The 17,124-nt window shown below is 31.6% G+C and overlaps 1 protein-coding gene and 1 long non-coding RNA gene across 2 annotated transcripts; both read right to left on the bottom strand.

Annotated features, from left to right (window-relative positions):
* Positions 1-79: 79 nt before the first annotated feature.
* On the bottom strand, positions 80-6,148 carry LOC148597004 (uncharacterized). Its single transcript, XM_088564359.1, has 4 exons — positions 6,021-6,148; positions 4,932-4,978; positions 4,152-4,244; positions 80-181 (listed from the first exon to the last, which is right to left on the bottom strand). Exons 1-4 carry the CDS (start codon positions 6,082-6,084, stop codon positions 80-82), a joined length of 306 nt encoding a protein of 101 aa, XP_088420485.1. The 5' UTR covers positions 6,085-6,148.
* Positions 6,149-12,507: 6,359 nt separating this feature from the next.
* On the bottom strand, positions 12,508-15,606 carry LOC148597003 (uncharacterized). Its single transcript, XR_015919034.1, has 3 exons — positions 15,515-15,606; positions 14,649-14,677; positions 12,508-12,868 (listed from the first exon to the last, which is right to left on the bottom strand). It is a non-coding gene; the product is annotated as an uncharacterized LOC148597003 (long non-coding RNA).
* Between the last annotated feature and the right edge of the window lie 1,518 nt (positions 15,607-17,124).

Raw genomic sequence — 17,124 nt, 5'->3', positions numbered from 1 at the left:
CCTTTCACTTTATTGTTTATTCAAAAAGAATAATGGTGGTCCTTTGGCTTGGCTGTATTTATTCTATCAGCATCATTAATTAATATACTATAGGGTCGTCGTAACACTTTGATAGGGATTTTTTCATCTTTTTCTTTTCATTGGTGTCACTACTGCTACTGCTTCTAATGCTGACTTTAAGCTGAAAAGAGAATGCATATTATGTTATAAAAAACAGTGAAACCTGTCTAAACCTAACCCTTTTGACGTAAATCTAACCCTTGTGACGACTGTATATTTTGGTGGCTTCAGACATATGTTCGGTTTATTCATGTACAAACTACAGTTAAACTTACAAAGGTGTCTACTTTATTCAGTGTTCAGATTTGACTTGGTAGATTGTTAGCTCACCATCATAAAATCTATAGATATCATACACAGACAAGCTAGTGAATGAATTGCTATAAAAAAGATAAAAAAAAACACATCAGCCTTTTCTGTTTTACAAACCACGTAAATGGCATAGCATACTCTTTTCAAACTTTACCAAAACGACTTTAAATGGAGTAAATTTGTAATAGTGACATATTGTGATTTTTGCTGTTAGAAGATTATGTTAAAGAGTGAACTTATGTGTTTAATCGCCACTGTAGAAAAAGTTTTCTTTGTAAGATAAGAGAAATCAGCCATGTTTATCCTAACCATCAAACCAAAATATAATGTAACCATGTAAACCGTATACTATATTCTTCACATAGCAAGCTTTTAGATATTAAATCAATTCCGACATAATGTAAAAAGGCTTTCTTCCAATTGAATTGAAAGTGACACACCTTAGCATAAAAAGGCAGATCAAAAATGAAAGGTGGCAAATTTTTACGAATGAATATTATTTGAAATTGCTTACCTTACTTTTACTCGGTTTTCTTTTTTCATAACAGTCTCCAGATGCAATTGTGAATAAGAACATTAATTGAATCACCTACAAACTTGAGTTTTATTCAACTGTTTCATTCATTATTCGCTGGATCACTTACATAATAACATGTGCACGTAGCATGCTTTTTTAAATGTTTATGCCCTTTCCAAGGGGAACTCATTCAGGTGTCGTAACAAAGACAGTTAGAGAAGCAGAATGTAACAGCAATGCTTTTTTGAAGTTTCAAAAAGGTGAAAATAGTGCTGTAACATTATAATTCACAATGAACAACAAAAAAATTAAATATTACTAAACTGATGATCAAGAAGAGAGTCAATAAGGAAGTCCGTTTAACAAATGACAATGTCGAGAAAAAAAAACGGACAGTTGAAAAAAACGGCAACGGTCTGGAACATGCATTTCAAAATAAAATGGTGGGTTCACCAAAATGTTTTACAACACAAAACCTCCCGGTTCTGTTATGGTGAATTGTTTATGGTATGGTGTAAGGTATACACGCTGAAAATGCAAGTTCTGGGATATTTTTTATATGTCTTATCGTGTTCTCATGTAATACTAACAAATGTACATCACATCATCAAAATGATAAATTTTATGTCTCATAATTGATTAGAATACAGTCATATAGAAGTAAAACCCATTCATATATTAATTTCTTCACACCTTTCCATTCATTCTCAATGTAGATCAATTTTAAGTGAATTATTTAGTAGACATTTCTGTGTTAAACTGTAAAAATGGTAAACACCGCCGATAAAAACTTGAAAATATTATGATAACCGCGTATACATTATAAAACATCAACTATTTTGGCTTTATTATACAGCAGTCAGGGAGATGACTGATACAACAGCTACGAGCAAAATGAGGAAAGATAGCTTCATTCTGACTGGAAAGTTGGGTTTTATTTAGGAATGCCGTTTGTCCCTGATAAATATTACAGATGTAATTTTTGTTTGCTTTAGAACTTCGCTATCTATGATCTTGCTTGTCATAAAAAATCAGATTACAAGATTTATTTCTGCTTGATTAAGTAGATTATGTGTTAACGGTTAAGAAGCACACTGCATCCTTGATTGTATCATGCCATATGGGTTAATGAATCACAAGTTGTATTTGTTAAGAATTTTTTACAGTTAAAGATCTTGTATTACAAGTTATTTCTGTTAAAGAAAAATCACTTTTATTTTCAAATGGAAGGAATTGAATTTTGTCATAGTTTCCATGTAAAACTTCCTGAAAATGATTTTTCTTGCCAGACGTTTGCATTCCACACAAGCTTAATCATGGATCGTTTCTCTGAAGATAGTAACATGAGTTTACTACATTGTTTCTTGTCTGGTATGAGATACGTCACTAATACTCATGTAATGATCTAAAAGTTAATGTAATTTTTTCATATCGATTAATATATATGTATTTGTTTTATCTTGTGACTATTAAAAGACGATTGCCTATTTATTATCTCGTATATCAGAAAACAAAATAGCAGATCGATAACATATCATTAAAATATACATTGACAGTATGGCGTGGTTGTATAATACAAGTAACAAAATTATAAATGTTTACTATAATGTTATTTTAACCTATGTTTCATTTACAAATTTTACCGCCTTGATGGTTTATGGGTAGCATGTTTGCCATAATTTCGGGAGATCGTCGGTTCGACCCCCAATGAGTCACATCAAAATTTTTTTAAACTGTCTGTTTTGCTAATTCGTCCATCATGTGTTATTTTAGGGGATAGAGTGATGACCAGACGGCTCAGAATCTGCACAACGTGTCAGAGAAGGTAGGCATGCCTACCTCTTCTCAATTAATGCATTAAATATTTGCCACTGGACGTTAAAACAATAATCAATCAATCAATCTATCATATACTCATTTAGATATAATCAAATGCGATATTTTTGAAGCACAAAATATTCGAAAACGATTAAACGTTCTCATAAAAATATTATATATTACATGTCTGTTGTGATTTTTTCTAAACGGAAAGGGGAATTCTCTATAGGAAACAAAGCTGGTCAATTATCTATAGGACATGAAGCTGGAAAATATCTTATGGGAAATGGAACTGGTGAAAGCATGGACCAGGTACACTTGTATGGTAGCATCCTCTGCTTTGTTCCTGGAAGTATCGTCCTGGTTGCTTAATACATATCACGTCCTGAACAGACGAAACAAAAAAAGGAAAAGTATGAAACGGTTGAAAATATAATGGTTGTCATGGTGCAGAATAATCCAAGAGTTCGTGATGACGAACATAACACTTTTGAAGTTATGACTTTAATATTGTAGCAACATGATCTTGTTCCAAAAACCTAATTATGAGAAGTATAGCACGATACAAAAAAGTCCGCGTAGTTCTGGCAAGAAATTTCTGAATGGTTCAGCGGGGTTTTCAGCTATCTTTTCAAATTTCAACATTTTCGATTAAATTGTCAGTGACATCCTCTCTTATCATACAATTTGCAAGATAATGAGTATTCTGAAACACATTTCAACCACGCGGAATTTTAGGTGATAGATTCAGCGTGTCAGACATATACAAAGCAGCCTGATCTATTGATAAAAAGTTGTTGTCCTGTTGTTATACACGAAATATCTGCATTTATAAAGTTATTATAAAGTCTTATTACTGACTCACTACAAGATATTGTCGTCAATGTTTACACTTTAAGACTCTAAGGAATTAACTAGATTAATACTGTCATTTATTGGTATGTTTAAGTTACAATTGTAGCGTGTGTCACCAAAACTTGCTTTAAAACCAGTCATGAATTGTTTCATTTTTCAAGCATAATATAACCTTGTATAAGCTGCATAATTTAATCATCCAATCATTGACCTAACATATAGAAATACTATTATCCGAGAGGTTTGCAAGATTCAAATCTTAAATTCCAATTGTAACGTACAATTACCAGATGGAATTGTTTAATTGTCTTTTGATTACCGCTAAAACCTTGGTTCCTTGAATACTCTTATAATATATTGATTAGGAAAACCATTATAGTTTTAAATGTTTCAATATCTAATCAAATCTCACTGACCTGATACCGAGTTACAAACTTTAAAGTATTGCCTTTTACTTTGCGCAGCTTAAAGTGTCAGTTAGATCTAAAACTCAATAAGAAGCCGTTCACTGAGTCGTTTATTCAAAAAAGAATAATTGTAGCCATCTGGCTTGCTGCATTTCTTCTATCAGCATCATCAATTAGTATACCACAGGGTCGTTGTAACCGTTTGATGGCAATTTCTTCCTCTTTTTCTTTTCACTGGTGTCACTACTGCTACTGCTACTACTGCTACCTTTAGACTGAAAAAGGAAATGAATATTATGTTATAAAATACAGCGAAACCTGTCTAAACCACTGTATATTTCGGTCGCATTAGACACACCTTCGGCTTATTCATGTACAAACTACAGTTTAACTTACACAACGAGATCTCCAAAAAGTGTCTAGTTCAGATGTTCAGATGTGACTGGTTAGATGTGACTGGTTAGATTGTGAACACACCATCATTCATATCAGACATAGATAAGATAATGAAAGAATTGTTATAAAAAAAGATAAAAGAAAACACAATAGCTTTTTCTGTTTACAAACCACCTAAAAAGCAAAGCATACTATTTTCAAACTTTATCAAAACTTTAAATGGAGTAAATTCGTAATAATGACATACGGTTATTTTTGCTGTTAGAGATATTAAAGAGTAAAATTACGTGTTTAATCGCCACTGTAGAAAAAACGTTCTTTTCGTAAGATAAAAGAGATAAGCCATGTTATCCTAACCATCAAACCGAAACATAATATAACATGTAAAGCATAAACTGTCAAGAAATTCTTCATACAGCAAGCTTTTAAGATATTAAATCAATTCCGATATAATTCAATCAGGTTTTTTTTAATTGATTTGAAAGCGAACACACCTTAACATAAAAAGGCAGATCACAAATGACAGGTGTCAATTTTTTTATGAATGAATATATGAATTAACTTACTTTACTTTTACTCAACTTTCCCTTTTCATAATAGTCTCCAGATGCATCTGTAAATAAAAAAAACAAACATTAATTTAAACACCAACAAACTTGAGTTTCATTCAACTGTTTCATTCATTATTCGCTGCATCGCTTACATAATTCCATGTGCACGTAGCATGTTCTTTATTGTAAATGCGCATGGTTAAATATATTTCAAAAATGAGTAATTGGTTAAAAAGTAAAGTTTATTATTTCCAAGTATAGACGCTGTGATTTATTATCTTTGCAATCAAAGGTCATATAAACTAAACATCTGCAAGACAATCTATGAACAGTTCGTCGATGTAGTACACTACCAACTCTCCCAATTACCCATCACTCCATAGCCCGTTTCAACGTGTGCTATTTCACATTGATGTTCAATAATATCCCGTACGTAGATAATCATGAATTTAGCATGTAAAGAAATTGACGAAGTTAAACGCAACAGCATAACAGCAATCCTTTTTTTGTTTTTTTTTTTTTTTTTTTTGTTTTTTTTTGTTTTTTTTTTTTGTTTTTTTTTTCTGGTTATCTATAGGCAAAGATCGAGAGGACAGTCAAAGAGTTTAACAAATGACAATATCGAGCAAAAAAAAACGGATATTTGGAAAAAAAACTGCAGCAGTCTTGACTTGGAACATGCATTTCAAATTAAAATGGTGGGTTGACCAAAACGTGTTTACAACGCAAAACCTTCCGACTCTGTTATTGTGAATAGTTTATGGTTTAGTGTAAGATATACATGCTGAAAATACAAGTTCTTAAATGAAGACTTTTTTGTAATACTAACAAATGTACATCATATCTTCAAAATGATGAATTATATCTTTCATGATTAATTAGAATACAGTCATATAGAAGTGGAGCCCATTCATACATTAATTTCTAGACAACTACCTTTTCTTTCTCAATGTATGTCATCTTTAAGGGTGAACAAGTTGGAACTTTTTAGGATGCTGTATTTAGCTATAAAAGGGTTTAACACCGATGATGAAAACTTGAAAATATTATGATAACCGCCTACACATTATAAAACATAAACTAATTTGGCTTTATTATACATACCAACAGCAGTCAGGGAGATGACCGATACAACAGCTACGAGCAAAATGAGGAAAGATAGCTTCATGCTGAATGGAAAGTTGGGTTTTATTTTAAAAACGGCCTTTGTCCCTGATAAATATCACAGATGTAATTTTTTGCTTACGAACTTCGTTATTTATACCAATATTTTTAGTGACATAAAAAATCCGATTACAAGATTTATTTCTGCTTGATTAAGCAGATTCTGTGCTAAAGGTTAAGAAGAACACTGCATCCGCGGTTGTATCATGCCATATGGGTTAATGAATCACAAGTTGTATTTGTTAAGATTTTTTTACAGGTGAAAGATCTTGTACAACAAGTTATTTCTGTAAACGTAAAATCGCTCTTTTCAAACGGCAGGAATTGCATTTTTTATTGTCTAATAACAAAACTCAATTTGGTTTGCGGTCTCTGAGATTTGTCGGTTATGGAGCGAAAACTGTCCCATGACTTTTTTATAGCTTGGTCAAAACCAATGGTAAGATATGGAAAAATATATTTTTACAGGGCACTGTAGATTGTGTATTATACATCTACATGCAGTTGTTGTCATAAATAATTGCATCCAATGTGAAAAAAAATCTATTACAAATTACTTTTATTTGATTATAAAACATATAGCTTTAATCTTTTATCATGGCAGAAATATACATTTTGAACGCATATGACACGGAATGAGAAGAAAACATCCAACATATATGCACCAATTCTCAATATGCATTATTTATCCCCGACAAAGGCACTTAATGGAAATTACGGTCTTTTCTTTCTGTCTTGTCGACTTCCATTATATTTCTTCTTATTATGATATCTTCACTCATAACTCTGTAATCAAATGTCACACGCATGACAGCATTTGAATGGCATAAACTTTCCACTTACACCATAAGCATTCCCCTCATTCCCCATTGTCTCCATTCCCATTCCACATGGAAGAAACCCAATCCTTCAAATTAATTATCATAACATATTTCTCAACAAATATTTACTATATTAAATTTAATTTAACATTTTTAAGTTCTTCAGCATTTAAGCTGTTATTTTTAAAAACTATTTTTTTTTCTCCACACCCAAAATTCCCGTCCCTCATATAATATCCCAATCCCTATTCCCTATCCCCAATATATCAGAGGATAGGCGATTTTTCTCACGCAAATACTGAATATTTTGCAATTAATAATATTTGTAAGCAAGTCAAAAACTATTAAAAAAGAGAAGAAAGCTTATGTCTGGTACCTTTGAAAGCGTAATGTACGAATTAATGTTTGTATATAGTATTTTCTTTAAGAATTGTTTTAAATTTTGATAATGTTATGCGAAATAACCAACTTTGGTGGAGTTCACGCTTAAAAATCACGGCGAACAAGCGTAAATTGCCCACATGTTTGTTACGCGAGTATCAAATGTATAACTAGGTTCAAGGTTAAAAACAATCCGAATGATATACTTCTAAGTATAGTCAAAATTAAGATTTGCTCCTTTATCAAAGTCTTGTTTCGTTTTGCATTACGGACTGCGAACCGATCCACGTTACTGATGTCGAAGAATCAAAGAGTAATCAAGGGAACCAAGTTTATAGCGGTGATCAAAAGAATGTAATCCAGGGACAAAGACCAAACATGGAAAATACGACACGCACGAAAAAGAACATGAAGTAACTAAAATCATCCATACAAAGTAACAAAAGCAAATGAGCAACTCCACTAAAACTGGGAGCATGGACCAGGTGCACCGGTAGGGTAAGCGTTCTCTGATTTTCTAGAAGCACACGCCGAGTTGCTCATAAAAAGTTAAATTCGGGGTAGACAAACAAGGAAAGGAAAACTATGACCTGTTAAATAAATCAGTTTTCATGGTGCAGATGGATACACCATATCGATCCACGAGTTCATGATGACGACCATAACACGTCTGTAGTGATGACTTCAATCTTGTAGCAACATAACCCTGTTTCAGAAGCTAGCGCGACACAAAAAGTCAGCGTTTGCCAATTTGAATGAAACGTCATCACGTCTGTCTTAAAGTTTGGTCAATCGATTTCTAAGTGTAGGTAAAGATATGAGGCTGACTTCACACTGTCTGTAGTATCCTTTATCTCAAATTCCTTGGGGTAGATGCGATGTATCAAATCCCCTAAATTAAGATCAGCCTCATCAGAGTAAAGGAATAGGTCAGCAAGTAAAAGAGCACAATTTGTTCCCATTGGAATGCCGACCGTTTGTTGAAAAAAGACGTCTACTACAATGGACAAATATGTTGTCGATTAAAAATTCCAGCATTTTGTAAACATCTTCTTCTGAAAGATGATTTGGAATTGTTTCTTACAAAGGATGAGGTATCTCTACCAAGAACTACGTATTTATAACTAGGTGTACCATCTTTTTTTCCAAAAAAAAACGATGTATAATGACTTTAAGTCGGGATTTTAACTGAGTATGGGGAATAGAAGTGTACAGTGTTGAAAACTCATAGGCTTAAATGCTATTATATTCAGATAATAATCTTGAACTGATTGTCTCCAAAAGATATTTCGAATTTTTCAGAATCCATATTGAATTAATACCAAATTAATATCAAGTTAGTTTACGGAAAATAAGCGATTGTCCCCAGATGAGAAATTAACAATCAAATTAAACTATTTCAAAGTAGTCAAAACAAATTTACGATTATATACGTTGCTTTTATTTCTCTACATAATTGCTATTATCTAAAATTTAGTTTTAATTCTGTGCATTAAAACCAATGTCTTTAAAAAAAAATGAAAGTTTTGAAATGCTCCTTAGTTTGAACATTAAACAGATTAAATAAGATAAAACAATTACTTGTTCTTCTTAGATAGTACTTTCATTTGAAAAAGACGTTTAAAGGAGCAAGGCCGGACTTTTACATTTTGAGATATTAGAATAGTAAACATATACAATTTTGTGAAAATGATTTTTCTTGCCAGACGTTTGGATTTTACACCAGCTTAATTATGGAACGTTTCTCTGACGATAGTAACATGTTTTAACTACATTTTTTTTTTCTTGTATACGTCACTGATACTCTTGTAGATTTTTAAATGTCTTGGCTTTTTATTCATATCGACTGAATATACATGAATTTGTTTTATTTGATGATGATTACGGGACGATTACCTACCTGAAGTCGTATGTCGGGCTTATATCGTGTTACACGTACTTGGGTGTTGTGGGTTAAGAGATAAGAAATATTATAAATAACTCTTGTACTATTTAAAAACTACCTGAATCACAAATGCCAACTTTTTTTTTTACCTTTGACTTCACGGTACATTCGTTTTAATCAAATATCAGAAAGAGCGACGTAATAACGTAGATTATACAATGATATGACAACACTTTCAAATTCAGATCTCCTGAGTATACCATGCTAACTTATTATCAAATGTTAAGACTTCTTATTTTAGAACAAACGTACAGTCAATGTTGTGTTGGATTTTTTTTAATAAAATAATTCAATGGTATAATATACGAATATATTTTTAATGAAATCTTTCCACACATGTCATATATTATCTCCGTCCACTGATCATTAACAGATACATTGAAAGGGTGGCGGGGTTGTATTCTACAAGTAACAAAATGATAGAAGCTTCATAAAGTGTTATCTTAACGTACGTTTTATTTAACAGTTCACCAGGCTTGGTGGTCTCGAGGTAGTATGTTTGTCGTGTGTCCGGGAGGTCATAGGTTCGATCCCTGGCTGACTCACACCATAGACTAAAATTTTCCAATATGCTTCTTCGCCTACAATGCGGTATTTTAGACAACAGATTGATGCCAAGATGGCTTGGAGTCTGCATAATGTGTCCGAGAAGAGTGACATGCCTACTTTCCCTCCTAAAATTAATCAAATATCTGTCACATGACCATGATGACGTTAAACAGTAATAAATCAATCAATGTATCATATACTAATTTAGAGACAATTGTATATGATATTAGCCCACCAAATGTTTGAAAAAGATAAACCTTCGCATAATAATATTACATTTAAATGCTTTAAAACATAGTCTGTTATTGGGGATTTTTGTATAGAAAAGGAGGAATTCCCTATGGACAGTACAGCTGGGTCATTGGGGGATAGTATATGGAATAATTGTGATGTTTATACCATTAAAGTATTGTTTACCCTAACGCATCTACGATTGAAATGCATCACCGCTATGAAAGTGGCTAACACACACTTCATCATGGTTTATATTGGAATGCCTGGATATTGTTTTTATGTAACAACCGAAAAGAATATTCCCTTAAACTGTTCTTAATTTCATAATTGTAACACTTTCAATTCAAACTCATCTTTCTTTATACGTTTTTTTATTGTTCACGATTTCAAATTTTTACTGGATTATTTATTTCATTAAAAAGATTTTATTGTCACTACGCGTGCTGATTTTATAGGAATCAAAGAATTGCAAATTAAGAGTAGACATTAAGAAAAAAAAATACATTGTCAAATAACGTATCAACTTGTTTTCAAAATTTAAACTAACAATGACTAAAATGGTCAGCAACCATAATCGTTCATCGCAGAGTTGAAAAACAAACCTTTTAATAATAATGTAGTTCAGTAAACACGATTGAATTTCTTCTAGGATCTGGATCTTTCTTAATGTTCTGTCTAGTTTATTTCAATCGAATAGTGTTTATGAAAAGTTGACAACCTACAAAAGGGAACAATTATATTTTCGCAAATCCGAAGCAGATATCAAATAGTGGATTGAACCGTCGGTGGTATTAGATCTTGTAAAAACTCTGGTGTCATTTTATTATATATTTTAAGAAACGAATAAAATTTCCAACGTTTTAGTCGATCTTGTAGTGATGCATTAACTGTTCCCATACATTGTTGCCACGACCCAACAAACTTCATTCAAAAGTAGTATTGCTTTTAAACTTTGGTTTTTACAGTATTGATAATAGAGTGCCGATGTGGACTTGTGCACTAGACTGTTCACCATTATTTTTGCATGCCCTCTTTTAAACAGTGCACGAACGAAACTAATGACCAACCTATAGTGGGCAATTTCAGCATTGATCTAAACCTACTTCTTTGTCTTGTAGGAAATTCAGGAAGGCAACATGAGGTTGTGTTGAACCATATATATCCTTTTGGTAAATGCGATAAACAACTCCGTATTGATTATGCTGTAGTGGTACACATTACATCGCATCACACAACCTAATGTTATATTTTAAAGACTCGTCCTAACTTGTAAACCTAAAATTATAACTTGTGAAAATGCATAACTGTATTTTATTGTAATAATTATTATTACTGGAGGATACGACTTCAAACGTATGTTATTTGAATTGTATCTTATTCATTTTGTTACTTTGTTACAAAACAAAACGATGTTCATTTATTTAGAATGACTCTTAAGGGTGCATTTTATATAGTTATGCCGCAGTTTAACCTCATGATTTGTGTGTTGTAATTTTCATTTTATTGATAAATACTTCTTTTTTAAATGCATCCCATATAGAACGTCAAATCAAGTTACGAATGTCAAGGACTTGTTAAAATACCGAACTTTTTTAACTTTGTTTTAATCAAAAAAAGAATAATTGTGAAATAAAAATCTTGCAATAAAACGAATTCAATATTTTCTCCCCTACACATTATTCTTTCTTCTCTTAATACCATTTCCCAATGCCCATCCGAATTTATAATCGAAAATTAAGTTAACAAGTACCGTATGTGTGGAAATGCTAGCATCTATTATGGAACAAATTGATCATATACTAGATTTATACCGATCTCGTTTATTACTTTCCGAAGTTATGATATTTATTTTCTTCACAAATATAATTAGTTTGAGGAAGGTGAAACTATTTAGAGTAAACATTTATAAGCTTCATAGGCTTTTCGTTAGTTATGTCACTTATCAAAAATGTAATGACGTTCTGGGTCATAACAGACTTGGTGCGACTTGTCTGCAGACCGATTTGTCTCATGTTTTAAAACCCCTTTTTGCACTCCCCGATTTTTGGATCAGTTCTTGTCACCCTCGATGGTTCTAATGTAATAGGTTAAATTCGTATAAATAAGGAATTCGTCCTCTGTAAATTATGTTGTATTTCAACATTTCAATTTTGGTTGCCATATTTTTTCTATCCATGTTTTCGAATATTTCGACAGTTTGTTTTTATTTTGCACGACATAATTTATCAGCTAATCGTAATAAAGTGTGACTTTTTATTGTTTGTGAGTTTTATGATTATGCTCTTTTATTATATTGTCGAAATTGTCCGATGTAAGATTTCTTACTTATAATATATATTTGCTTTCCTGATGTAACCTGGTATGGCGAGCATAAGCATAGCATCCCAAAAACTATTTAGGAGAATAGATGTAATAGTAATGTGTACAATCAGGAACAAATAAAAGGAATTTTCAATACTACATATTTAAACGATACAATAACAATGGATTACCATCAGAGTTTTCTTTACATTTTATTTGATAGTAGAACTGACAACATTAAGCACGGTCTTAATTGATATGTCACTTTTTATAGTAAACGCCATTTGTGTGGCCAATATGACCATTGAACACATTATTCCAACCATGATGCACTGTGTTGGTCCATCCGTGATTGACAGTTCCGACTACGCTGTGGTGGACTGTTCCAACCAGACCGTGATGGACTGTTCTAATAGTTCCATGTAAGCTGTCAACCCCTGTGTTATGTATCACGTGATGAACTACTTGGTAGTGTCCATGAAAACTACCATGATGCCGCTACTGCTACTACTGCTACTGGATCCCTTCTTGTACTTATACCGATAGTGGTGCCTTTTCTGCAGAAAAGGAAATTATAATATAATTTTCCATTATTTTGGTTCTGCAAATACAAAATTTGTGTATATTTAGAAAATGGAAAACAAGTATTCAACGATGCATGGTTTGTTTTTATGTGTTTTTTTTCCTTTATTCCTTTCTAGTAACTACAGTTTGTTTCCAAATATGAAATTCATGTAAGTGAGTTGTCTGATACAATGGTAAACCTTTGTTAATTTAACAGAGTAATCTTCACTTCAGCAGTCTATTTCCATTATAAAGTTAAAGCAATAATTCATATAAAATTCAGACACAGGCATTGGTAGAATTGATTCATTGCAAACAAAAACACAGCCTTCATACTCTACTTTTACCGTCTTCATATGATATTTTTTGCCGTAAATAAAGCCCTGTTTGTTTACAGACCTTGCAACCATACTTTAATCTTAAACCCTCTCGTTCAACCAAACCAGGAACGAGAACTCTTCCTAAGAAACAATTTTATGCATAATCTGTTTTTTTTTAACTCAAAGGTGCAACTACTGAATTACAGACTAACACTTGTTATTTGGTATAAAACCATTTCTGACGGTAAAGTGAATTTGAGGGTGTTGCATAAACAAACTACTGTCTGCGTTTACACAATATTAATAATCATGCAATATCTTACCAATTACATAGACGCTGAAATATTGTTCATTGTCTTTAAACCAATTTCCATACTTCTAAAATACTTTTCAGTTACAGTTCTCAATATCCAATGTTATTCATTTTTCTCTTACACAATTCACCATTGTTAAGAGATATTATAACTATCACACGGAGCATTCATTTCTGCCATCTTGTGAAATCATACAGAAATGTGTTCTTTCTGTGAGCGGAAAAGGTTTGGAATAAAGTAAAGATATGAGAAATATCTATATTAAGGGAGTAAGCAACACCTAAGGGACATACCTATGTAAAAATCAGCATCTTAGTGTTCAATGCCTTGATGATGAAGCTTTTTTATGTTCATTGACATTATTTCCATGAGATTTAAAATTGAATTTACATACTTTGCTTGTTTAACTGGAGATAAACACTGAATAAAATTTCAAGAAGTTCAAATGAGCCAAATAAATTGTATAGATGTTATGTACCTCCCCCCTTTTAAGTAATCAAAAAAGAATTGTTGACATTAAACTATACAATATAAAATTACACACATTCATTCTAAAAAGTCTCTTTCAAGGGGGAGATAGTTCGCGAAAAAAAAAGTTATACAAAATGTACTTGGAATATCTTTTTCTTTTAATATGACAAGAACAAAGGTTTTGGAACCTCCAGTTTGCTTTTTGAAATATGAAAGTATGTCACATTAGTGTTATTCAAACAACATTCAAAAACAATTTTTATACCAGTTTTTAAAAGTAAGCGAACAGTGAAAATTCTCTACAGATTGCATATGTAATGTTGTAAAAAAATTGTTTTTTTTTTTTTTTTTTTTTTTTTTTTTCCACATTTAAAGTATGTTCATTCAATACTATCATTGTAAAAACTAGGGATATCTTTCGACTAGAATAATAAGTATAATCTATCTTAACATGTTGTATTTATTAGCCATACATAATGCAAACATATCAATTTTTGGTATATCCGCGATGGACAGAAAAAGGCGAAAAACAATTACAGGAGAAATTGAATCTTAACACTATATAAATCTAATTATATTTTGAAACTGTAAAAATTGATACCTACTACACGAATGATCACTTGACAGAATTTGGGAAAATTAGGAAACGTGAAAATAATATAACTTACTCTATATTTCTTTCCACTACTGGAAGCCTCTTAAAAGCAAAGATGACAACAGTACATAATTATTGGTACAGACGCTTATTAGAACACGCCTAAAATATACAGCAAATCTTCTCATAGTTTCATGCTTTCAACACGCATCATATATATAAAAGAAAAAATATTCTTATAAAACATATCTTCAATAAATGAACAATGAAATTTTCAAAACGCATTTCTTGTATAAATAAACAATATTTTAAAACAGATTTCTTGCATAAATGAATGATGAATTATGTATAACACATTTAATTTCTGATGTTCTAAGATTTCAGGCAATGATAGTGTCAATCTCAATAAAAAGCCGTCTTTAGTTGAATCTTTAGTTTAATGATATTTACTTTTGACTTTTCATTTAACCTCTTCATACTTTACAGAGAAAAAATACAAAGCTTTGTTGTTGACGTGAGCATTTTCTTTTAAATCTTATCATACCAAGTACAACCATGTTCCCATTTCCAATCTATTACATAACTATGTTCTCCCTTATCCCCAACCTCATAATGAAAACTGCTGCAAACGGTCCTTTAGCTACATTATCCCTCCAAATAACAGCATCCTCTTTTGTCAAATATTATTCTAATATTAATGAAGTTGGGATTTGTTACTCTAATGAAAGCCCTAACCTGTTGATCCCCACCGTAGTCCCAATGACCCTAACATCATTTTTTTTATTTACAACCACATGCGTTGTCACAATATTCAATTGTGAACGCTAGGTTTACCAACCATGATTACAGTTCTTGTTTTGTTTTGTGTTTCTATAATTTACATACGCATTCCACAACTACCAGTTAACATCCCTATCTTCTTTAAAAGTCTGTACTTACCAACATTAGTCAGACAGATGAGAGAAAACACAGCCAATACCAGTATAATGAATGATAACTTCATCGTTACTGTTGTATGAAGACCTGAATTGGTTCTAGTTAAGTCTTATTTATACAATTATCCAAAGACTTGACACTTTAATCGGATTACAGGATAACTCATGTATATTTTCGCGTCATTTATTTCTATAATTTCGTTTTGGTTTCGTAATCATGTTTCCTTGCTAGTAAATATATGTCAGCATCGTTTATGCGTATAGATGAGATGCTGGTGTGTCTAGAGAGTCAATGTCAACATTGTTTATACATGGAGTTAAGATGATGTTCACATAGCGAACATGGCAAATGTGTCGTCATTGATGCAGCATGTGATTTTTATGACTACAATTCATTCATGATCTATTATAGGGTCCTAAATACTAGAGGTGAAATAAAGAAAGTTTGTTTTAGCCTTCAAACTCGTCGAAATTGCCATATTGTTTGCATGTGTACTCGTACTTTTCTGAAATTATCATGAAATAGATCTTTTAGGATTATTTAATTTAGAAATATTTCTTGGATACATTTGTTTTCTGAATATGGTGTATTTCAATTATACGCCTAGCAAACAATAAATTTTATGTTTTACTATTTATAAGTAATTAAATTTGCAAAGAAATGTAATATTAAAAATTCCACATGGAAGTGATTATAGTATAAAGTTCTTACTTAGTACATCTGCACTCTGCCTGCATCATCACTTTTCTTTTGATAAACTCCGTTTCAAGACGTGATATTCAAGGTTTGATGATTTGTATTGAAATAATACCATTTGTATAACATTTGATTTTTTTTTAAAAATGCGTTTTTGCTGATGATGAATAAACACACAACAGTTGAAAATATTATGATTGCTACTAATTTCTTTTCTGATAGCCATATGAAGTTTCAGATATTAGCACACAATTATAAGGAAAATTGTGGTTCACAGTTAAATTTAGTGTTCAATGTTAAATACAGTATTGATTATGTGTGGAAAAAGTTTCAAAATAACTTTTTTTTTTCGAAAAAGATGAGATATTGTTAGTGCAAACACAAAAATATACTGTACACTTGTTTCTCCGGCACTTTTACATCAACATAAACATGCATGTATGTATAGCTTTATTATAATATAGAATTTCTGTTTCTGTGTTTCTGATTATTAATTAACAAAGGGAAATGAGTAAATCGGACTCCTCTATGAATCGGGAACATGGACTAAGTGCACTGGTAGGGTACGAGTACTCTGCTTTTAACCGGCTGAGTTTTTATATCACAATAATATATTATATTATAATTAAATCATATTTCCGTTCAGAAATTTACGTGTCGGAATTTCTTACACATTAACATTATATTGATTGTATTGTAGTAAAATATAAAAAAATATAATACGGTTACTGCATTCATATTAGTAAATATTGGCCCAGTAGATACCATATTTCAAGCGCTTGGTCGGCGTAGTCAATTTTTTGTTTTGTCTTAACTACAATTCATTTACATTGAAGTCAATGTCTGATCAAAATTACTTTTAATTTTTCGAAAAAAGATGAGATATTGTCCGTGAAAATACAAAGATATACTGTACA

The sequence above is a fragment of the Perna viridis genome, chromosome 15 (genome assembly GCF_037379345.1).
Source record: "Perna viridis isolate PV_CMFRI_1.1 ecotype Kerala chromosome 15, ASM3737934v1, whole genome shotgun sequence".
Classification (NCBI taxonomy): Eukaryota; Metazoa; Mollusca; class Bivalvia; order Mytilida; family Mytilidae; genus Perna; species Perna viridis.
This window is presented reverse-complemented; position numbering and strand designations above follow the sequence as displayed.